The 23,686-nt window shown below is 51.3% G+C and overlaps 1 protein-coding gene across 4 annotated transcripts in view; it reads right to left on the reverse strand.

Moving 5' to 3' along the window:
* Positions 1–501: 501 nt before the first annotated feature.
* Positions 502–23,686, reverse strand: part of GRIP2 (glutamate receptor interacting protein 2) — a 90,818-nt gene continuing 67,633 nt past the window's right edge. For 3 of the 4 annotated variants that reach the window (XM_074312946.1, XM_019747028.2, XM_019747038.2), the window contains exons 10-24: positions 23,168–23,287; positions 22,683–22,832; positions 20,002–20,188; positions 19,378–19,523; positions 18,586–18,666; positions 16,408–16,474; positions 16,158–16,303; positions 14,896–15,040; positions 12,731–12,870; positions 11,923–12,102; positions 10,740–10,914; positions 8,981–9,086; positions 5,147–5,290; positions 4,218–4,364; positions 502–3,191 (exon numbers count right to left, since the gene is read on the reverse strand). In XM_074312946.1, the coding sequence (XP_074169047.1) occupies positions 3,033–3,191; positions 4,218–4,364; positions 5,147–5,290; positions 8,981–9,086; positions 10,740–10,914; positions 11,923–12,102; positions 12,731–12,870; positions 14,896–15,040; positions 16,158–16,303; positions 16,408–16,474; positions 18,586–18,666; positions 19,378–19,523; positions 20,002–20,188; positions 22,683–22,832; positions 23,168–23,287 (2,093 nt within the window). In that variant the 3' untranslated portion in view covers positions 502–3,032. Of the gene's footprint in view, positions 3,192–4,217; positions 4,365–5,146; positions 5,291–8,980; positions 9,382–10,739; positions 10,915–11,922; positions 12,103–12,730; positions 12,871–14,895; positions 15,041–16,157; positions 16,304–16,407; positions 16,475–18,585; positions 18,667–19,377; positions 19,524–20,001; positions 20,189–22,682; positions 22,833–23,167; positions 23,288–23,686 lie in introns of those variants that run through there. The other variant, XM_074312947.1, reaches the window with a different exon arrangement.

The following is a 23,686-nucleotide window of genomic DNA, read 5'->3' on the forward strand; positions in this document are numbered from 1 at the left end:
TCAGTCTTAGTTGTGGAGGGCGCAGCTCAGCTTCAGGTCTAGTGGCCATTGTTAGTTGCAGGGGGTGCAGCCCACCATCCCTTGTGGGAGTCGAACCGGCAACCTTGTGGTTGAGAGGACGCGCTCCAACCAACTGATCCATCTGGCCACCCGGGAGCTCAGCGGCAGCTCATTGACTTCACTCTAGTTGCGGAGGGCACAACTCGCTGGCCCGTGTGGGAATTGGACTGGCAGCCCTGTTGCCCAGAGCTCGCGCGCTATCCAACTGAGCCACCTGTCCGCCCCAGAAGCTGACTCTTGACAGCCTATGATTTAAAAAAGAAAAAGGAGGCGAGAGATGAACATGTGAGGAAACAGTGGGAAGGAGGCCATCTGCAAGTCAGAGGGGCCACAGAAGAAACCAAACTTGCTGATACCGTGATCTTGGACTTCCAGCCTCCAAAACTGTGAGAAAATAAATTTCTTTTTTTTTTTTTTTTAAAGGAGACCCCCTACTCCAGGTGCATTTAAATAATTTTATTTAAAAAATCCCAAATCATCCCAACAGCACCCCACCCCCATCTCCTAAGTTGTTGCAGCCCCCTGTGGGACAGACAGATTTACACAGGGCCCAAACAGACCCCAAATGGCCTTTGCAGTGCAGCCCCTTGGCGTGTGCTGCTTCCCCAGAACCCTAAGAAACCCCATGTAGAAAAATACTTTACAAGGACTATGCTTTCATCTCAGCCAGAGAAAAATACAGCTTTTAGGGGGTGGAAGGGGCGTGTTGCAAGGGCTGTACCCAAAATACATAGGCAGGCAGGATGCTCACAAGGGACGGGTATCAGGAAACAAGTGTGGGACAAACAATCCCCTTGAGAAGCCAGAAGAAATATTGCATATGAGAAGGCCGGCCATTGGGAGGAGGTCCACCTGCCTGGCCTAGTTGCATATGTCCGGGTAGGGTGAAGGGAATGGCAGAGGCCTCAGCCCAAGGGAGGGAGGGGAGTATTGGTCAGGGTCAGGATGCATCTTCCCTCGCCTGTAGTCAACATGGCTTTACCAAGCCAAGAGGCCCTGGGAGTATGGTCTGTCCAGCTCTGTCAAATGACACAGGCCCAGAGAGGCTGGGCCACTTCCCTAAGGTCACACAGTTGAGGCTGCGGGCGGCCATGTCTCTGCTGTGCTCCTCACTGCCCCCCACCCCAAGCTGAGGGTTCTTGGCTTTTTCTTGGTGCCCCTGTGAAGGGTGGGCAGTGCCCTTTCACTTTGGGTTAGATGTTTACATGGGAATCCAGGATAGCAGAGGCACTGAGCAGTCCATCTAGGGCATGGAGGGCTCTCCAGGGAGGGTGCAGAGGAGCAAGATGCAGGGGTATGGTATGTGTATGGGGGGGGGGAGGCAGGCCCTCAGGGAGAATACCAGTAGTGTGCCCAGGGAGCCTCAATGGACAGGAAGGCCCAAACCTGCTCAGAGACTGTCTACCCCCCGATTGTCCGCAGGGAGCATCAGACTCAGAGGGGAGGTCACACAGCAAAGCAGCGACCCAGTGGAAAAAGAACAGACTTCTTGACTCCCCATCTGGTCTCTTGAGTAGAAGTGTGTTTTTCAGAACCCCAGGGGATGCAGGGGTGGAGGAGGGTACAGGTGGCAGTGGGTGCCTCCTGTTTTCCTGAGACCCCCTTAGGAGATGGGCAGGGACAAAGCAAAGCTCAGACCTGGTCCATCCCAGAGGCCACACCCCAGACCACGAGGTGGATGCCCTGTGCCCTTCTCAAAATCAAAAGTGTTTCTGGTCTGTGGAAAATGAGAAAATGATTTTAAGAGATGCTAGTGCTTCCAGATTTCAAGTGGGAAGAAACTTCCTTGAATGACCACTTTGGACACTGTCACCAACAGGCGTGAGAGAGAGTGAACCCTCTTTCTGGCTTATTCTGCTGCCTGTCTGTTTCTCTCTTCATCTCTGTGCTTCTCCCTCTTTGTCCTGCACTGAGTTGGACAGGAGAGGAGCTGCAGCAGCTTACATATCACACTTCCATGGCTTCCCACCGTCACTGAAGGGAGGGTGGATGGAGTCCCCTGGGACTTTTGTCCCCAAATGCCTCCCTCCTTATGGAGGGACCTGGGCTGAGAGGGGTGTATGCAAATGGGTCAGCAGCCACGCATCTTTCAAAAGCAGCTGGAGGGGCTAAGAGCCCAAAGCCTGACACTGAGCTTCCCAGTGGGTCCAGAGCTGCAGTCTCGAATCACAGAAGCTTTGGACCAGAGACTCCAAAGTGAAACAAACACTGACTTTCATATCAAAGGGCTGGCGCTTCTTGGATTCCAGATGCCCCAGCTCAAACTACCCTAAGTGGGGACGCTGGGATGCAGAGAATCTAGGAACCAGCACATCCCAAACACCAGAACTCTGGAGAAGGGAACGAGGTAGTCTCCTGCCCCAAGCAGCATCCTTCCTGGAGGTCAGCTCTCCAGCTGAAGTGGCCCCCCAGCCTCACCCTAAATGCCCCCACTGTTGGGAAACTAACCTTCTGAGCCCATGTGGATGCCTCACACCTCAGTCAACAACTACACTGGGGTATCCAGCTCCCGCTTGCTCACCTTCTGTGACAAGGAGCTCACTCCTCCCTGGCAGTGCATTCCAGCTCCACAGCTCCGCTGGGAGAATGTGTTCTACACACTGAGCTGGACTTTCCCTGCACCAGACACCCTTCTGAGGAGGCCCTGGGCCCTGTAGGGACCTGGGCCTCCCCGCAGGCCCCCTCTTCTCCAGGCCAAGTAGCCTATCCCTATTGAGCCAGGCACCTCTGGGTGTCTTGGAGACCCAACGTGGAGAAAGACCTAGATGCTACTCCAACTGGGACAGGGACCTCACTGCCGGGCACCCCAGTCACCACAGAACTGGAGAACAGAGACAAAGTCCTGTCCGTGGCTCAGAGCCTGCCAGATGGACAGATAGATGAGTGGGTGGCCACTTCTTCAGCCCAGCTACAGGTCTGGAAGCCAGGATCTGCCCGGATGCCCCCTTGGGTGTCTGGACCATGCGCTGACTTCAGAGCATCCGGGGCTTGCTGGGGCCTGGTGCTCGCGGGGCCCGGCCGCTCTGTGCCAGCGGATTGCGACTGATGACCAGCTCAAGGACGTCCCCAGCCTCAGCCAGGAGCGGCACCGCCAGGCAGCAGTCAAAGTCCCGCGTGCGAACGTGGTTGACCTGCACGGTGCACAGCCAAGGGGACAGACTATCATCAGCTCAGCCTGGGCTGAAGGGGTGGAAACGGTGGGGTTTCCTAAACGTGGGCCCTGCCCCAGCCCAGACACAGGGCAAACCTAGACTCCTTGCACAGAGGAGGAAGTCATTCTTCTGGTTGGGTTTAATCAAAGAGAAAGTCCTAGGGAGATGCCAGTACATCCTCTGCACCCCGCGAACACCTGCTTCTCGCTCCCTTTTTAATACGAAAGAGCAGATATACACTAAGCCTCCTGCCTAGAATTTTGTGACATTGCCTTGTTTCTGTTTTATTTGTATTTTACATTGGCCTTCTATTTCAAACAAGGGGTACTGGGTTTTCATTTCTAATGGAATGGAAAAGTTTCTTTTTAAGACAAATTTAAATTGAAAAACTTTGTCAATTTAGAGAAAACGTGTATTCAGTAAATTTAGCACAAATATGGCAGACATCACACCAAGGAAACAAAAGTAGCTGGGGCATGGGAAACGTGGTTCACGGTGGCTGGGCCAGTGTGCCCATAGCTTTTCATCGTCTCACCCACACATCCCAGCATCCCTTGCAGCTGGTGAGGTCACATGACTAGTTCTGGCCAATAGGCTGTGAAGGGGAGTGACAGGTGAAGGCAGTAGAAAACCCATGTGCGATTTTCCAGTCTGGTTTTCAATGTTGTGGAGTCTGAGATACTGACAAGAGGGTGGAGCCTCCCTCAGCACAGGAGGAGTAAGGTTCATGCCGGCCCACACTGGACACATGGTATCAGTAATAAATCATTGTTCATGTGTGTTAAGCCACTGAGATTCCGGGGTTGGTAGTTACTGCAACATAACTGAGCTTACTCTGACTAACACAACTGGTGTCATTCCCCTTTCACAGATGAAGAAGCTGGGGCTCCGAGAGGGGAGGTGACCTGCCCAAGGCCACTCAGCCAGGGTTCTAGAAGTGGAGGCTCTTTCCCCACCCTAGGGCTAGGAAAGGCCCCTGCATCTGTGCCCCTGCTGCAGCATTACCTGGAGGACCCTGTCAAAGGGCTGGAGGCCTCCACGCTGGGCTGGCCCCTCAGGGCGCACAGTGTGGACATAGACACCCTTCTCCAGGAGGCCGTCTGAGATGCTAAAACCAAAGTCATTCCTCATGGGGTCCTTGTGGAGGGTCACCTGAGAGCAGAGGGGGAGGAGCTGAGCTTTGTCCCCAGCCTCCCACCGTAGCCAGAATCTCTTGGTCATGCATTCCATGCCTCTGGGACCCAGCCCTAGTCCCCTCGCCCGGTGGCGCTCCCCACGCATAAGGCCTGCGCCCACGTAGCACCCACCCCCCTTCTGCTCCTCAGCAGATCCCCCAGGTCACAGCACTCAGTCACAACGGGGGCCCTTAGGAAGGGGCTTCCTTTTCAGTTCTTTTCAATCCTCTTGCCTCTGTCCAGGAGACGGTCTCGGTGGGGCACCCATGTTTGGGGCACCTCTACCACTTGCTCATCTCCCAATTTAGCAAAGAGCTGGCTTCAAGCTCAGAGGTCTCTGAGGGCTACTGGGTGAGAGGTTTCTATCTCTTCTGTGTTTTTTTTTTCTATATAGATGGCAAAAAAGCTGGTTTCTTATTTAAGGTAGTGATATATATATACACATACATATACTCGTATATACACATATAACATATAGAAGCCTTTATATTTTATATATACACACACAATAACTTAAGTGGCGGAAAAAGTAAGTCTACTTAAATAAAAATAATAGCTTAGTGTGAATCACGGGTGTGTGTGTGTGTGTGTGTGTGTGTGTGTGTGTGTATGATGGGAGTTTTGGGAAACCAGTGCAAAATCTCCATTTCATGGTGGGGAATGAAACCCAGAGAGGGGCGAGCCCATCTGGAGCCTATGGTGAATCCTAATGGCAGCAGGACATATGCCAGGCCTCCTGCGCCCACCCTCAGCACCCACCTTATGCATCTCCAAGGGTGTTGGCAACAGCAGCTCCTGCATCTCTTCAGGGGAAGCTTGTACCTCCCGGCCCCTCCGCCAGGGTTGGTGGCTAGGCCTGCCCTCAAGGGCCATGCTCTGCACGGTGCCCGTCATGATGGATGCCTGCAGGGACACAGCCCTTCACTTAGGGACTCACTGCGTTCACAGTCAGTATCTGTGGACACCTACTATGCGCCAGCCTTCAAGGTCACAATGGTGAACAGAGTAGATATGGTGCCGCCTTTCTGGGGCTCTCAGGATTGATCAGTCACACTAGAGATCAGAATAATCACCATTGGCACTGAATCAGCACCTACTCTGTGCTGGGCTCAGTTCTAAGCACTTTATACATAGAACTCATTTTATGCTCTACAATATTACGAGACAGGCAAATACCATCATTTCTTTTCCATTTTACAGAGGAGGAAACTGAGGCTTAGAGAGACTAAGATTTGAACTCAGAGTCTGGCTCCCAAGTCGAGGGTCTTAACCACTCTGCTCCCTTGTGAATTGCCAAAATAAATAAGATAAAATTACACACAGCAGTAAATATCACAGAGGCCAGGTACATGGAAGGTGAGGGCCGAGGACAGAGAATCCGGTCTGGTATGAGAGGCTCCTGAGCTGGGATCTGAAAGATGAGCAAGAAGAGGAGTGGGAGGAAGAGAGGCCCCTGCAGGCAGAGAGAACGGCATGTGCCAGGCCCCCACAATGGGGAATCTGGAAGGTTGGAGGGGGTGCCCAGAATGAGGCTGGGATGTGAGAGTTCAAACCTGCACACCCCGTGGACCACAGTGAGAAACGTCCCAAGAGCAACGGGAACACTGAAGGATTTATGGTGGTGGGGACCGGGGACAGGGTCAGGTTTGTGGATTTAGAAATCTGATCTTCCACCTGCTGCATGGAGACTGGACTACAGAAGTGGGCATGGAAGCGGGGAAGGAGACCTGTCAGGGACCATGTACGTATTCAAGCAAAAGAAGACCATGGCCTGGACAGGAGTGGTGACAGTGGGGAAGAGCAGAAGGAGCAGAGTTAGGATCATGTGTCAGAGGTAAATCAAAGGTGTGTTCCGGGAAGGGCAGGCAGAATCATAAACGCGGTGCTCTAAGCTGAAAGCAGCAAGTTTGTGGCCCTGAGGGAAATGTATTCATGTTCACATTGGGAAATCCACAGATGGGGTAAATGGACTGCTGGGGTTGGTGGGATGGGATGATGTACTTCTTACATATGATATTATACAATTTCCTAGGCACAGAGCTAGGTCCCCAGCCTAGAAACTTCTCTCTTGCTGCCCATCACAGTATCTGAGTTTCTACTATGAATGTAAGGTTCTATCTGATATTGGGGCTGAGAGTTTTGGTCTTTTAGAGGTCCCCTAAGGGAAGGCAGATTATGATATCAATTGTCTTAGGGTCAAACTGTTGGATTGGGTGAGGAGGAGGAGAGGAAAATGGGAGGGGACATTGAACAAGGAGGCACAGAGGCACCTTTCTCAACTCTTACAACTGGTCCTCACCTGACTGGAGAGCCAGGGTCCAAAAGAGAAGACCAGAGACTCAGAATCTTCTGATAATAGAATCATTAAAAAATGAAATCAGAGTATCATAGACTCTTGGACCCCTAGAATTGTAGAATTCTAGGACTTCCTTTTACGATGCAAACTGAGCTGATATAGAAAGCTTGTGTCTCCCTCCAAATTTGATGATAAATTAATTTTTTTTAAATAAGTACTTTTAAAGCCAGAAAAAATTTTGGAGACAAGCATGAGCAGGAGTAGAACTATTTGGCCTATGGAGCCAAATGGAGCCAGATATGCATGTTAGTAGCTGGGGTACCCATTCAGGGAAAAGCAGAGAGCTAGGGGAGTACCATCCACTTTTGAATGGGGATGAGAGATGTCTGCTTGCCAGCACAGGGTTTCAGAAAGGAGCCACGAGGACTGGAATGGGCTGGGGAAACCATTTGTGAGAAACCAGGAACTTTCATGTGCCTCTGTAAGAGCACAGGGCCAGACTCTGCCTTCCACAAATAGTGTAATAAAAACACCCAGGTGAGGGAGTACGACCTACCTCTGGAAACATGGAAAGTGCAAGCTGAGCAGTTGGCCCTAAGATCCCAGTTTAAAAGGTTGAACCTCCTTCAGTACAATGACCCCAACAGCCAAGGGCTCATCAAAGATCCTGCCTTGACTTGTTGGACCTACCCAAGATCAGCAAATGTCTACCTCAATTTCAGACCCACTCCCAAGACCTCGCTCTTAGGAGCTATGATTAAAATTGGGCCTCTCTTCTTCTGGTATTACATTTTCAAAACTGACAGAAATTGGAAAGAAAAACTTATCCAGGAAGGAAAATTGGATCGAAAGGATTTAACAACTCATATTAAGTCTGAGTTGATGGCAATGATGACTATATATATTATTGTTTAAATAAATCTTTCATTATTGTGTTTCCCCAAAAATAAGATCTAGCTGGACCATCAGCTCTAATGTGTCTTTTGGAGCAAAAATTAATATAAGACCCAGTCTTATTTTACTGTAATATAAGACCAGGTCTATAATATGATATGATATGATATAATATAAAATATAATATAATTAATATGATATATATAATATAATACCAGGTCTTATATTAATTTTTGGTCCGGCTATGTCTTATTTTCGGGGAAGCACTGTAATCATTAAAAACAAAAAACACCAAGCTGAGAAATTCATGTGAAAGACTTGTCTGAAATTGATGAAGTTCAAAAGCCCCGGCAAAGACCTATGAGGCACTACCTCAGAGATGCTTCTACAACACAGAGCACATGTGCGGTGCCTCCAGGAGTAACCACTGCTGAAAGCAAGCTCAGTGGTGAAATAAAAAGTCCACCTGCCCACAGACACAACAGACAAATGAATTCGTACCCAGAGAACTAGAAAAAAAAAAAAAAGATGTCAAAAGAAACTTTAAAATAAGTCAGCTTAAAATATGTAGAAAAATAAGAAAACGAAAAGCAGGCATTTAGAAAAAAGACTGTGAAAAACGATAAGAAATGATAGAAATAAAAGATGTAGCAGTTGAAATACAATATTTAGGAAATCAGGGTTAACCAGTAGACTAACTTTAGCCAAGGAGAGAATGAATGATTGGGAAGACAAACTATGGAAAGCAACCAGAACACAGTGCAGAGAAAATGTGAAGAAAAAGTGGAAGGTTAAGCGATTGCTCTCAGGGTATGATGGAGCTTCAGAAGTGACCCAGCTGGATCCTCCCTACATCCTCCCGGGCAGCCTGTTCCATCGTGGGCAATGCTGACCTCACACAAAGCTGCATTCACCTCTTGGCTCCTCTAGTTCCTCATATAACATCATTATAACTGATGTCGACGCCCACACGTTTCCACAGGGCAGGCCCACAATCACATCTGCATATGGCACATGCACACACAGACACCAAAAGTACCCCTATGTGTCCAAATGTGCACACTCAGACACACGTGTCTTGAACTGACACTCAGCAGTTGTGCATGCATGAGCGTACTCGCACGCATGCACAGACATGGTCCCAATGCACACACAATGATGCCAGACATGTGCACACACTCCGACGTGCCAACCACAATGCTCTCAGTCATACTTGCACACATGTCCATGCACAGTCTGCACATGTGTGAAGACATCCTTACAGGGAGGGTGCCTGGTGAGTGCACGCGTATACATTACATGTGAGCACAATCCCATACCATGCTTGCCTCCAATGGGCACACACACTACTGTGTCCACTCGTGGGTGCCCCCCATGCAGGCCGTCAGGGCAGGGGCCCGTACCTCCAGTTCCCTCAACAGCTCTGACTGACCACACGACTCCAGGTCTTCGAGGGCTTCCCCGAACACACTCCAGAAGCCCTCCTCTCGGGTGGGGCCGGGGGCCGGGCTGTAACGTAGGAACCAGAGAGCGTCAACTCCTGGCAGACGGGTGGGCGGGCAGGCAGGCTGGGGCCTGAGGAGTCTTCTAAATGGCCATCAGCGTTGGACTTGAGGGGCCAGAGTGTGGGCGGGCGGGCAGGCGGGCGGGCAGGCGGGCATCCTCAGTGGCAGTGCTGGGGCCCCAGGGCAGTGGTAGGTGACACAGAATGGGGGGAGGACGCAGTTAGGGGCGACCAAGACTGCCGGTGGCCAGTTAAAACAGGGGCAGATGAGACGGGGTGGAGAGCGGTGACACAGGACGCCTGGGAAGAGAGACAGACGGACAGACAGACAGACAAAGAGGAGATCCATGGTGTAGCCCCAGAGGACAGTCCCTGGCCCCACCCACACACATGTCATCATAGGACAGTGACAGGGACAGAGCTGGAGCCAGTAAGGACACAGATGAATGGAAAGGATGGAGTATTTGTTCTGGGGGAAGGGTTGAAACCACCGTATAACTTCCATTACGGGTTGTCTGAGCCCTTTATCAGCTCTAAAATCCAGTCTCATTAGAAAGATAACAAATCACATTTTCACACATCAGAGTTCACAAAGCCATCTGCTAGCTACAATGTCCTGGTTATTTATAAAGTGTGTTATGGTTTGCAAAGCATTTTCTCTCTTACTTTTGCAGGCAGGCTTTCCTTTCTTAGGGAGCCTCAGAGACAATGATGCTAAATAGTTGCCTCCTCCCTTTCTCATTTTAAAGGTGAGAAGACTGAGGCTGAAGGACATTTCCTCCATTCAAGTCAATTCAACAAACATTCTGAGCCAGGCCCTCTACCGGGCACATGGGCTTGGAGGTAAGTAAGGCCTGGCCCCTATTCCCAAGGAGCTGAGGATTCATTTGCAAAGCGTGTATGAGCACGTGCTGGTGCCAAGGACTGAGCTAGGGGTGCCACACAGAAGAGACAACAGCCGGGTAATTAAGCAGGTGGACACGAGATGGCCCGTGTCACTAGGAGCCTCACCCAGGCAGCTGAGGGAGGGAAGCTATTCCAGAGGCAGTGGAATTTGAGCTGGTGTTTGAAGGATGAGTAGGTGTTGGCCAGGAGAGGAGAAGGAAAGGTGTTCTGGGCAGAGGGAACTGCCTGACCGAAAGCACAGACACAGGAAGGGGGTGGCTAGGGCTAGGGGAGGAACAGCATTCTTCCAGAGCCAGCTCTCCGCAGGAGCCTGCTCCTCCAGGATACAGGCTGAGTCTTGTAAAGCCAACACCACAAAACCCACTACATCCATGGCCCAGGGCTGTGCCTGTGACCCCAAGTTGCCCTTGCAGGAGGAGGTCATCAAGCAATCTGGGCTAAGTCAGGAGGGTTTGGGTTCAAATTCTGAGTCTGCTGCTGGACTTTTGAGAACAGTAGGCTACCAGACTTGGGAAGGGCAAACCAGGCTGCTTCCCTACCTCCACACCTTTGCCCCTGCTGTGCCCTCCTCCACCAAGCATGCTCTTTTCCATAGTCTGCTCAATGTGTCTTCTCTTCTCTCAGGAGGTGACCCTCCTCGGGAGTCAGTCTTCCATTGCCCTCACCACTTTGGCGCAGGAACTAACCACCCTCACCCGTCCTAGCCAAGAGACCATGACTATCTCCTTCCTCATGGCGTTCCCACCACAGACCTAGATGGTGGCTCCCAGGCCTCATCTTCCTCCTCCTCAGGGAAGCTCTCGTCAGCAGGGGCTGGGGTATAGCTCGTCCTCCGGGGCTCAGTGCGTGGGGGGCTGCTTCTCAGTCGGCTGGGCCGCCACTCCTGGGGGGTCACACCCCGGGTTGTTGCCTGTGGAGTATAGGAACCTGGCGGATGGAGAGAGGGGGCATCTGCATCCTCTCTGTGCCCTTAGCATGCCTTCCTTCCTGCTCCATTTCTAGCAGTGCTGGGTGACCCGGGGCAGAGGTCTTTGCCCTCTCTGGGCCTGCATGACTACCCAGAGGGCCCTGAGGGCCTCCGCCACCCAGGTCCCTGCCCCGGAAATGCTCAGATCTCCTGATCATCTGGTAGAAGAGTTAATGCTCAGGGCTCCAGGATCCTGCCCCAGACTGAGAGGGAAGTTCAATGTTTTGACCGTCTCTCTCTGTCTCTCCCTGCCTTTGAGACTTTTGAAGGTTCTGCCCCAGAGGGTGAGCTGAGACATGCTGGCTCAAAATGGGGAAGCTGAGACTCAGAGAATGAGGACCAGGGCTGGGAGCCACCTGAGGCCACCTAGAGGACTCACTCCACTAGTTCCCTGAGCTGGACCTTGGGGAGTCTCTGTGGTTCTGGGTCACAGAGGTCAGGTCAGCCACAGGATTCAAACGCACCCCCCATCCCCCGAGGTCACCCATGGGTCTCAACATGCATGGGCAGGGGAACTCGTGTCCTAGGAGAGCACCCTGGAGGTGTCCACCCCATGCTGGGTTTTGTAGGATTGGGTGGATGGGGGCTTTCTGCCTTTCTATCTTCAATTGGATGCAATGAACACTGATTGAGCACCTGCTATGTGCGGGGTATCGGGCTAGGAATGAGAGGCACCGCAGAATTAAGACCAGTGTGGTCTCTAACCTCAAGCTGGGGTGCTGCGGTGCTGTGAACACTAATCACAAGATGTATGAAGGCCTGTGGTCCACGCTCTGAGAAGTGAAGGGCCCTGAGAATGGCTAACAGGGCCTAATAGGGCCTGTCTTCAGGAAAAGTGACCCTAAAGGACAGAGCTAGGAGAGGAGGAGTAAGGAGGATTAGGCAGAGGAAACAGCCTCTGCAAAGGCCTGGTAGTTGGGGAGACCCAGAGAGAGCATGCAGTTTGTCCAAGGGCTCTGAGGTGTTACCTGGACCCCCAAAGCCACCCTCCGTGGCCGAGCTGTCCCAGGACTCCACAGCGCTGTCCACACTGGGCATAGCAGGCGAGAACCGGGCTGCCAGCCGGCCTCCTTTGAGCAGCTCTGGTGGGTCCTCATCTGCATCGCTGGTCTCGCTGAAGCTGCCTGATGTGTGGGGTGGGAGGGGGCCTAGGAGGAAAATGGGGATGTCACCGCCACTGGCCTAGGACCTTGGAGACACAGAGATGCTCAGCCAGCTTCAGTTTTCCCACTTGAATCTGGTTTGAGAATTCACAGGCACTAAGCTTCCCACACCTGCTGCTAGGCAGTCTGATATGGGGGGTGCCACACTAATAGGCAAACGTGTTTCACGGACAGGAGCACTGAGGCTCGGGGAGGCTGAGCATCATGGCCAAGGTCACAAGGTGAGCAACAGTGGAGCCCAGATTAGAAAAAAGGCTCCAAGGCTCAGGTTCCTTCCACTGCACTTGGAAGTCCCCCTATCAAGGTACGAGGACAAATACAGAGGAAACTAAGGAATGTACAAGTTATAGCCACAAGGTACGACAAGCAGCCTTGAGAGGCAGGAGGTGAGGAAGAGCAGGGTTCAGACCCAGACTCTGCCCCCCCCAGCTGTGTGACCTTGGGCCTATCACTCCCCCCTCTGAGTCTTATCTCCTTAGCTTTCCCAGGTATCCTCCCATAGGGCTTAGCAAGGATTCTATGAGGTTGGGTACACAAAGCCTGGCATAGAGGCACAGAGGGGCCTCCCTTCCTAAAAGGGCTACATGGTCCCAGGGCGCAAGGTGAGGCTCACGGTCTAGCTGCTTCTTGATCTTCAGTGTGACGGTCTCACCAGCCACCTGCAGGAGGTGGATGGCCTCACTCAGTGGCCGGCCCTTGAGGCTTACGCTGTTGATGGCCAGGATACGGTCTCCAACATGGATAGCGCCAGTCCTGAGGAGGAGGCAGAGGGCAGAGCATGGGAGCTGGACACTCAGGGCTTCAGAGTGGGGGTCTACCCTGGAGGAACCAGGAACCCCAAGGCACAAGCCTGACTGACTTCACTTAAACCCAGCTGCCAAAAAAAGCAAATGTGATCATGTGTTGCATTAATGGAGATATAAAGTCTAGAATCTGGGAGGGGATTATCCTGCCTAACTTTAAAGTTAGGCTCTGGAACCAGTGTCAAGCATGAATTTTGAACATGGTTTGAATCCCATATACTTGCTGCCAAATACTAGCTACGTGATCTTGGGATAGTTTCTTAACTTCCCTGAGTCTTAGTTCCTCCATCTGTAAAGTGGGGGTGATAATACTTATTTTATTGAATTATTATTGAATAATGGATGGGTGAGATGGATTCACCCAGCAGAAATACATGGACAGGCAGCTTTCTTCTCTCAGTTTCCCCACTTAGAGAATGAACATAATCCCTAGGGCCCAGTGGTTTTCTACCTAAATACTATTAGAATGACCTGAGGAGCTTTTTAAAAAGCACAGGTGCCTGACCCCCACCCTTGACCAATTAAATAGCATCTGTCGGGGTGGGGCTGGGGAAGGTGATTCTGAGAAGCAACCAGGACTGAGGGTGGGAGAGAACCTGCAGCAGCTGCTGAGAATGCACCTGACCCAGGTGGGGGAGAAAGAGGCAGAGGACTGGGGTAAGGAGGTCTTGAACCCCAAATATAGATGTTGCCCCAAGGTAGGAACTCACAGGGGGTCAAACCCTGTGTGCCGCTGAGTCCAGCATTGCTGGGCAAGCTCCCCCAGGGCCCGGAGGAGTGAGTGAGTCAGAGAATGGCGGGTTCAGGGAGGGAGATCAGAGCTGGGCTGTCCACAGGTGGCTACTGGGCCCCTGAAATGTGCTGGCCCGAATTGAGATGTGCTGGAAGTACAAAATACACACCAGATTCTGAACACATAGTATGAATAATAGAATAGAAAATATTTTGTGAATAATTTTTATATTGATTACATGTTGGAATACTCGTATATTTAAGATTCATTTTATTTGTTTCTTTTTACTTTTCTAATGTGGCTACTAACTAGAACGGTTATAAATAAATTTGTGGCTCAAAGTATATTGCAGTTGGACAGAGCCTAGCTAGATCAGCCTGGCAAAGGGAGGGGGAATTGTTTGTTGAGTCCCCGATACCCAGTACCCAGTAAATGCCGGAGTTGATAAAGACATTTGAGGTCAGAATGGTCCACACTGGCCTCTTCAGTCTTCCATATGTCCAACAGGGGGCGCTCCAGGAGCGGTGACACCAACAGGGAAGTGTCCTGGGGGAGCTTCAGAATCCCTTCCATCATCCCTCCTGCTGCATCCCACCACCTGTGGCTCCTCTTCCAGGGACCCATCTTGTCCCTTCAGCCTGGTCAGGCTCCCCCTTCACAGCCAGCTCCTCTCAGTGCAGGGAGCTCACTGCACAGCTGACAGAAGGCTCCGTCTCATCCACACTGGGATGGCTTCCCTTTGAATACTGTGGGGCCCCTTCCACCTCTGGGCCACAGATTTGCCTGCTTCCCCAAAGAACTGGAGAGCCTGGAACAGCCCCCTTCTCACAGCCTCCCAGCTGCCACAGTTTTGGCGACACTTTCCAGAGGGAGAGGATAGCAGGGGGCAGACCCCAGTGTGCCAGGAAAAGCCCAGGCTGTGCTGGGACCAGGTACTAGGACACAGGCCCTGTACTATGAAAGCACAGCAGGTGCTTCAAAAAGGCTCAGTGCTGACTTTCCAGAGAGGGGTCAGAGGGATGAGCACAATTGAGCCACACTGACCTGGAGCCAGGAGGTCTGCTGGGACTGGGCCACCTCTGCAGAACTAAGGCTCAGGGAGGAAGGGGCAGGTCCTATATTCCCCAGAGCATCGATGTTGGAACAAAGGTCAGAATCCAGCTTTGCTGATCCCAAAGACCAGCGCCTGCCCCAGGAGCGTCCCCAGCCCACGCCATCTGTCCCCATAGAGCCCCAGCTCACCTCTCTGCCAAACCACGCTTCGTGAGGCCCGAGATGACAATGGGGTCAAAAGGCTCCTCTGTGCCCGAGATGGTGATGCCCAGAGGGCCCCCATAGCGTTTCAACTCCACTGTGTAGCTGATGGCACCTGTCGTCTCCTGCTCATCTGCAAGGGTGATGCCCATCAGGGTTGGGGTCCTGTGGGCAGGGCCCAGGAGCTGGGCACCCCCAGCCACCTGAAGCCTTGGTGCACTTACTCACTCACTCATACATATCCATTCCCTCATCCACTAATTCACACATTCACTAGTTCTCTGCCTTCAGATGGTGCAACCTGGGGACCCCAAGGCCATCTTCTGCCTCCAGAAATGTTTACTTCCACACAAACACCACTTAGAAGAAGAAAGAAAAGAACCATGGAACCAACATTTTAAAATATAGATTTCACACACCACACCAAATAAAAACAATAATGATGGTGATAATGAAAATCATGATAAGAAGAAACCAGATTTCCAGCTTTTCTTAAAAAAAAAAATTTCCAGCTTTTTTTTTTTTAAAAAAAAGGAAAGAAAGAAAGAGAAAGAAAAGAAAGAGAGAGAGAGAGAGAGAGAGAGAGAGAGAGAGAGAAGGAAGGAAGGAAGGAAGGAAGGAAGGAAGGAAGGAAGGAAGGAAGGAAGAAAGAAAGAGGGAAAGAAAGAAGGAAAGAGAGAGAAAACTCAGCCCACAAGTGGCGCTCTTTCCCAGGGTAGGAGCTGGCGGCTGCCGCTGTGAATAAGGGATTTGCTCTCCAGGGGTCACAGGCCTCGCTCCTCCTTTTTGACTCCCGACCTGTATCATTTTTCTTACTGTCTGTCTAGTTCATTCACTTATGTCACCTGTCTGGCCTCAGATGTGTCCGAGTTTGCAGCATTTGCTCATTTTCTCACCCACTCACCCACGCAGTGGTGCTTCCCATCCTTCATTCACACCCCACCCACTCATCTGCTCACAACTGCTCCCCGTGGGTCTCCTCTGCCACGCTCTGGGCAGGGCGTGGGAGATCCAGACAGTGACTCAAACCCCCCACCAACCTCGTAAGGGCCCCAGACCCCAGGGACAGTGACAAGTCTGTAGTGCTACCCTTCCCTACATCTGTCCATTCAAGGAGTCTCCACCAGCCGGGACTTGGGTGGCACATACCACCAGTTCTCCTTGGCCAGAGGGAGCCCTGAATCACAAGCTGGGAACTCAGTGGCCGGGGGCTGGACCTCGCAGGTGGCAGGGAGGGGTGGGGGCCGTACCAGAGTTGTCCTCGTCCTTCCGGATCTTTAGCTTCACCAGGTCCTCACACTGTCGCAGGATCTGCACAGCATCCTCCATAGCGCAGTTGTCCAGGCGGATATTGTCGATAGCCAGCAGCTTGTCGCCTGGCTCAAGGGTGCCCGTCCTGCATGAGCAGGGGTGGTGGGCAGGAGGAATCCTGGCACAGGCTGGTGCTGTACCCACACCCATTGCCTACTCCCCCAGCCCCAGCCCCAGGCACACCCCTACCTGTGTGCCACACTGCCTTTCTTGATGTCAGAGATGGTCAGAGGCTCCCCTCGCTTCCTGCTGGCCGCTGGAAGAAGACAGGCCATGACTCTGACCTTTGATGGTCTCAGCCTTGGTGGGGGGAGGGGGAGCAGGATTGGGGCATGGACTTGGAGCCACACATCCTACTCTCACTGCTGCCTGGGTGGGTGGCTGTGAGCAAATCAGCTCACCTGTCTGTCCTCAGTTTTCCCTCTGCAAAATGGGAATAATGCCACAGACCTCATAGGGATATATATCATGAGATGAAACTAGACAAGGCAGGCAGAAAATCTATCATGGCTTCTGGCACATATTAAGTGCTCAATCCCATCAGCCCCTTTTCCCTCTTGCTCAGCCCATCCCCCAGCAAACTATAAACTGCTTGAGGGGCTGTGTCTGGCTGGTGTCCGTGCCGCCAGCACCTGGCACAGCGCCAGGACCTAGAACTGTGGTGACTCTTCTACAGTGGACTTCTTCCTTCCCCGGCTGCAGGGAGTGCTGGCTGCTGACGGCTCACAGATGGATCCCGCTTTGGAAACTGCCTTTAGCCAAGAGAGCAGCCTCACCCAAGTAATGCCCTTCCCGGGTGCAGCCTACATCCAATGACTGGTCCATGAGGTGGGGCAAAGGCCCAGCTCCCAGCCTCAGCTCAGGACAATTCTAGGGCCTCCCAGATGAGAGCTCTCCATGGGACTGGCTGAGACTCTACAGCGACCGCATCGCAGCCCAACTTCTCCCTGTGCCCAGTCCTGTGTCCCTCACTGCTCACAGGTGTTGATCCCGAGAAGCCCTCCTCAGTGATCCCCTGCTCGTAACTCTATGTTTGAGAAACTGTTTCCTGGGGAACATGACCTAAGACAACGAGTGTCACATGAGTGGCTACGTTTTCTTGCCTAAAGAATCCATCTGAGCTAATGGGTGTTCCCATTAGTGACCAGGCTGTAGGCGCCCCTTCTTGCATGTATGGCATCTTGACAGATGAGACAAAGGTGCCTGTCCCAATTAGTCTGTTAAGAAAATTGTAAGTCTACTTTGAATGGGCACCCTTGTGACATGTACAACCTGTGCAACTGCACCTGGTGGTCCTGCCCAGAGGTTTCTGGGCTGGAAGCAGCTTCTCTCCTAGATTGCTTAAACTCCTACTTCTATCGACTGCAGAGTCTATCGACTGCAGAGTCTGCAGCAGCAGCCACACTTCTGGACAGTTGCCCCTCCATCAAGCCCCAAGTGGGACTGGAGGACTGGTCGTCTATTCTCAGAGGCAGGCCTTGGAGAATGGTGTCCCAGCATCCCTTGCCTGACCCACCAATATGTGTGCTGCCTGGCCAGAATGGATACCTGCCAGGAGGTCACCTCAGCAAGGCAGTGGGGCGGTGATGCTGTGGCCAGGTGAGTGGGGTCTCTGCCCTCCTCATCCCAGCATCTTTCCTCTCAGGCTTCCCAGGACGGATCTGTGCTAAGCTAGATGCTAGTCAGCCTCATTCTCTCTCCTCATTGATTCATCCTATACTCGTTCATTCATTCATTCAATAAACATTTACTGAGTTCCTACTATGTGCCAGGGCTGGAAGGGAAGGAACATAGGTGTTCAAGGAGCAGCCAGCAGGCCAGCAGTGGCTGGAGGCGTGTGATCGAGAGAGATATCGGAGGTGAAGTCAGCGGTCAAGGAAACCAGATCACAGAGCACCCCCAGCCCTGAGGACTTCAGCTTTCACCGAGAGTGAGATGGGAGCCATGGGAGAGTTCTGGACGTTCGTATGCTTCTGTGGTCTGCCTTTCTCTTTTCATTCTTCAGTCCCTCCCTTTCATTCCTTTGACAAACATGAATTAGGGCCTCTTCTGGGCCCTGGGCACACAGAAGTAGACAGAAAACCAAACCCCGCCCATTTGTTTCTTGCCTCACAAGCCACTTCACCCCAGCGGGAGACCCAACGGGCTTGGAGACTCCCAATGTGCAGAACAGGAAATCAAGCCTTTGAGAAGTTCCAGTCCCGCCTGAGGACGCAGCTGGGCATTGCAGTGGGGAGAGAACACCTCCCTCCAGGAAGCGTCCCCCTGGGCCAGGCAGTGTGCTTTCTCCCCGCGGGTGGGTTTACTCTGCTCTCAGGGGCAGGTGGGGATGGCACCACAGGGACAGTATGGCGGAAGGGGACTCACAGCTGATGGTGATGCCCAGCTCCACACCACGCCTCTTAGGCAGCTTCACGTGGAACGTACCACTGCTCGGGATGACAGACTCTGGGTACAAAGAGACAGGGACCCATGTGAGACTCAGCTCCACATCCATTCTGGTCTTGCTGGGAGAGACCCCACAAAGTCACTTCCCTAACCCCATCCTGGTTCTCCACTTGACAGATGAGGAAACTGAAGCAGGTGAGCTCACAGATTGGTCCAAGACAACCAATCCACCCCGTCAGGGTAGACTCGGGCCTGGAACCCCAGCTTGGGGTTCCCATAGCCCAACCCAATGCAAATCAAATCCAGTGACGATTTCCTGAGCACCTACTACGGGCCAGGCCTTAGCTGGGTGTTTTCACATGATTTAGCTCATCTAATGCAAGAAACATCCCCTGTAGTGGAAGGATTCTATTCACTATTTTACAATTGGGGATACTGAGGGGGAAGGCAGTGTCCTGTCCAAGGTCACAGAACGTCCCAATCCCTGGACTAGAATTCTAACCCAGGTTATTGTTTGGGGGTCTTTGCCTAAACCCCGCAGAGGGGTATTTTCAGCCCCACTCTGCCCTCCGTAGGTCCGTGTTCCAGTGCAAAATCCTTCATCAAGCCTCACACCGGCCTGTGGACTCTCCCGCAGCCCCCGGGCCCCGCCAGTGCCTTCCTTCCCACTCTTAGTGCTCAGGCACCTTTGCACCAGGCAAGGGCAGGACAAAGACAGGAGGGAGCGCAGGGTCCCAAAACATGAGGAGGAGGCCAGGGGCACTCACTCACCTGCCACATCAAACTCGATCTCCAGCACGACCTTGTGGGCCAGTGCAGCATCCCTCAGCAGCTGGTTGGCCTCCTCCATTGTCCCATCCTCAGTGGCAATGCCATTGATGGACAGGACACGGTCCCCAACCTGCAGCAGTCCACACCTGAACCCCAGGTAGCCAGGTAGAGAGAAGAAGCTCCATCACCATCACAGCTCCATTGGGAGAGAGGAACACTGTACAGGGGCAAGCCTGGGGCGTGACTCTCAGCCCTGTCCTATGCCAGCTGCAGATCCTTGGGCAATTTATCATGCGACTCTGGCTATGGGCGTGACATTGATGTTTCTTTGTCCAATGGAGATGATGCCATGACTTATGAGTTGTATGTACAGAGGACGCTGACTCTAGACAGACAGGGGTTCATGTCCTGTCCTGGGTCACTTGTGAGCTGTGTGACCCTGGGCAAGTGAATCAGCTTCGCTATACCTCGGTTTCCTCACCTATAAATGGGGCATATGACGATTAAGTGAGATATGCTTGTGAAGCCAGGCTTTGTGTGTGACTTGGTTTCTTTGGCTGTCCGTGAGCCCCCTGAATTGAAGAGTGGCAGGCCCCGTGGGGAGGTGTCAGGTAGTAGGCTCACCTCTCTGCTGGGCTGTCGGGTTCGATGAAGCGCACAAGGGGTGGGGAGGACAGGGTCTCGGTCGCGAAGATGCCACCCTGGAGCTGGAGGCCAAAGCCGCTGAGGGGGTCGCCGCAGAGCACGACCTCCGTGGTCTCCGTGTGCACGATCTGCCCACCTGGTCCCACTGTACTGGAGGCCAGGGACACTGCAGGGTAGGTGGGCATGGCACTGAGGGGGGCCAGCCCAGCTAGGCCTTCCTGCAGAACCAACCCACCCCCGGGCGCACGGACCTGGAGTCAGAGGGGCAAATGAGTGGGAGTCCTGACTCGCCCAGAGGCCGGCCGAGTCACAGCCCATTTGGAGACTCAGTTTCCTCATCTATACAATGGAGTTGTGATTTTCACGTGGCAGGGCTGTGGCAAGGATTAAGGAAGACGGCTCCCGGGATTGTCATGTTGGAACAGAGGTTCTGAGGGTCGGTGATATTATGTTATGTCATATGCCATGTTAGCTTAGCTATGTTATAATACTATTACATACTGTAGTACATAGTATGTTATTTTTGGTAACAGCTTTATTGAGATACAATTTACCTACCTCACCATCACCACAATCAAGATTAGAATATTTTCATCATCTTAAAAGAAATCCTATTCCCTTTAGCTATAGTCCCAAATCCTTACATCTCTATCAGCCCTAAGCAACACTAATTTATTTTCTTCTCTATAGATCTGCCTATTCTGGACATTTCATATACATGGAATCACATAATATATGCTCTTTTGTGTCTGGCTTCTTTTGCTCAGCATAATGTTTTCCAGGTTGTAGCATAATGTAGCACATATCAAAATTTCATTCCTTTTTAAGGCTGAATAATATTCTGTCATATGAATATGCCACATTTGTTTATCCATTCATCTGTTAATGGACATCTGGGTTGTTTCCACCTTTTGGCTATTATGAACAATGCTGCTATGAATCTTCATGGATAAGTTTTTGGGTGTACATGGCATATGATTTCATTTCTCTTAGGCAAAGATCTAGATGCAGAATTCCTTGGTCATATGATAACTTTATATATAGCTTTTTGACATATTATGTTACTTAGTATATATTGTGTTATATTCTATATATAAAATACATTTGTATTATTAATATGGATATTGAAAAGGTGTTGAGAAGTACAAATTGGCAGTTACAAAATAGTCACAGGGATGTAAAGTATAGCATAGCAAATATAGTCAACAATATTATAAAAACTATGTAGGGTGCCAGGGGAGTACTAGACTTATCAAGGGGATCACTTTGTAAGTTACATAAATGTCCAACCACTATGTTGTACACCTAAAACTAATATAATATTGAATATCAACTGTAACTGAAAAATAAAATTAAAAAATATATGGATATTGGATATCATTTATTAAATAAAATGTATTTTTATATTTCATTCTATTACTAATCACACTATATTATGATGTCTTTATATGCCATTTTGTTTATTACACATTGCAGCATGTACAATATATTATGCTGTTGGGTATATTATGTTATTATATTTATAGTTATTATTTTTTTCACTATTACACCCCTAATGATAAGGATGATGCCTGGTATCCAGGTATTCAAAATGTCATTTAACTCATTAATTATGATCATCAATAATAACAATGATGCTTTGTCACCCATTCTAGGAAGGGGACATGTAAGGTGTCCCAAGCACCCCCAGCTCCCACATGCCCCTGCCGATGAACAGCTTTTCTGAATTTTTTCATCTACACATCCCCAGCTTTGATGGTTGACAAAGGTGGTTGGTAAAGGTGTATTTTATTTCTCAGCTAACTCTGGAATCTGTTTCCCTTTTCACCTTGGTTGCCAGGAAGTTCATAACCATGCTTAGCTCCTTTCAGGTGCTAGGTGTCTTGTACTATTCCTTTCCCTCACCTGATTCAATTCCAAATGCCCAGTTTGACCTTCCATCCTTCCTGGCGGCCTCTGCAATTCACATGGCAGGAGGCTGGCTACACTTTCTACACAAAGGAAAGACTCTTCCCAGGAAAGATTTCAAAATTCTGGGCGTTTTTGTAACTTTTGCTACTTCCACATGCCTCCTGCATTGTCTTCCACTACTGTTTGCTTTTACACTCACTCACTCTTTAAAATACTTAAATACCTTCATGTCAAAAGGGAACTACATATACAGTGATCATATCATAAATAAAGAGAAAAGTCTTTAGTCAAAGAGTAGACATATAAATAGCAAAAGTGAAAATTATATTCTGGATAGCTTATCTCAGGCCTATGTGTCTTTGTCTTAGAGGACATTCTAGAAATGTCAGTTACACCACACACCTGAATGGATCAGAAAGCCTGAATGAAAGAAAAATGAAATGCAGTTACTGTGAGACCTTCATGCAAATCTGAAAAGGCATCCTGGATGTCCTCAAGACACTTTGCCACCGCCTGCTGGGAATTTTCCATAATAAAAATACACGACTAAAATGTACAGAGTAACTGGCCCCCCTCAGACGTGTCCTCATGCAGCACACAACCTGCTCAACCACCCACAGCAGCCCGATGTACCACTCATGTTATTTAACGACCGACATACACACACGGAGCCCTGCCCTAAAATATCCCCCACCCTGGGCAAGTCTCTCTCAGGCAACCCAGAAGGGAGGGAAGAGACCAGAGCTTACATGAGCTCTTGTGTTCCCTTCTTCGCTGCCTCCTCCGCCCCATTGTGGTCCGGGGGCTCATGGGCTGGGATCCTCGGGGAAGGGTGCTGGGGTTGGTGCAGGAAAAGGTGTGGTTCATGGTCGGTGAGGAAAATGGAGTTGAGGATAAGGCTGGGGAGATGAGAGAACAGCAGGGTGAACCCCAGCAGGGCCCTCCCCCCTGCTGCACAGTGGGTACCAGGAAGCCACCCAACCACAGGAAGCGTGGGGATGCCTTCCCTGATTCCCCTCAACCACCCGCTGTGTGACCTCAGGAAAGTCTCTCCCCCTCTGGGCCTCAAAGACTGTAGGGTTTTCACAGTCCTGGTGACACCCAGTTGCCAAGGACAGGGGCCCATCCCATCACTAATGTGCTCAGTGACGCTGGGCAGGTCTCCTAATTTCTCTGGGTCTTGTTTTCCTCCCCTCTGAAACATGCACGAGCCATAGTGGGGTGGGCATGTTACATCGGCTCTGGTCCTGGCTGGCAGAGGTGGCCCAGGTGGATGTCCTACAGTGGCCCGGCCGGGGGCTGTGGCAGGAGGGCACACACGGGTCCCAGCGATGCTCGCTTCTCTGCACCTTCACTGTGGCCAGCCGAGGAAGAGGAGAGAGAAGTGCAAGCATCAGGGCCTGAGTGAGTGGGAACTCACCACGCCCCCTTGGAGGCTGCGCTCCCACCTGCAGGTGAAGTGAGGAAAGCAGGACCGGAAGATCCTGAGTTTCCCCTGAGCCAAGGGAGGCAGTCAGGATTGCATGTGTCTTGGGTACCCATGATGTGCCAGGCACTGTGCTCAGGGCTCGGCCACGCAGTAGCAGGACAGGGGAGGAAAAGTAGCCCTGGCCAAGGCCCGTGGCGGGAGGTGGTGGAACCAGCATTTGAACCAGGTCCACTGGCTCTGGAGCCCGAGCACTGGCCCATCAGCTTTAAGGAGTGCAGTCGGCAGATGGCATCTGGCCACAGCAGCTTTGGGATCTGCTACAAG

Source organism: Rhinolophus sinicus, linkage group LG10 (assembly GCF_036562045.2).
Source record: "Rhinolophus sinicus isolate RSC01 linkage group LG10, ASM3656204v1, whole genome shotgun sequence".
NCBI classification, from domain to species: Eukaryota; Metazoa; Chordata; class Mammalia; order Chiroptera; family Rhinolophidae; genus Rhinolophus; species Rhinolophus sinicus.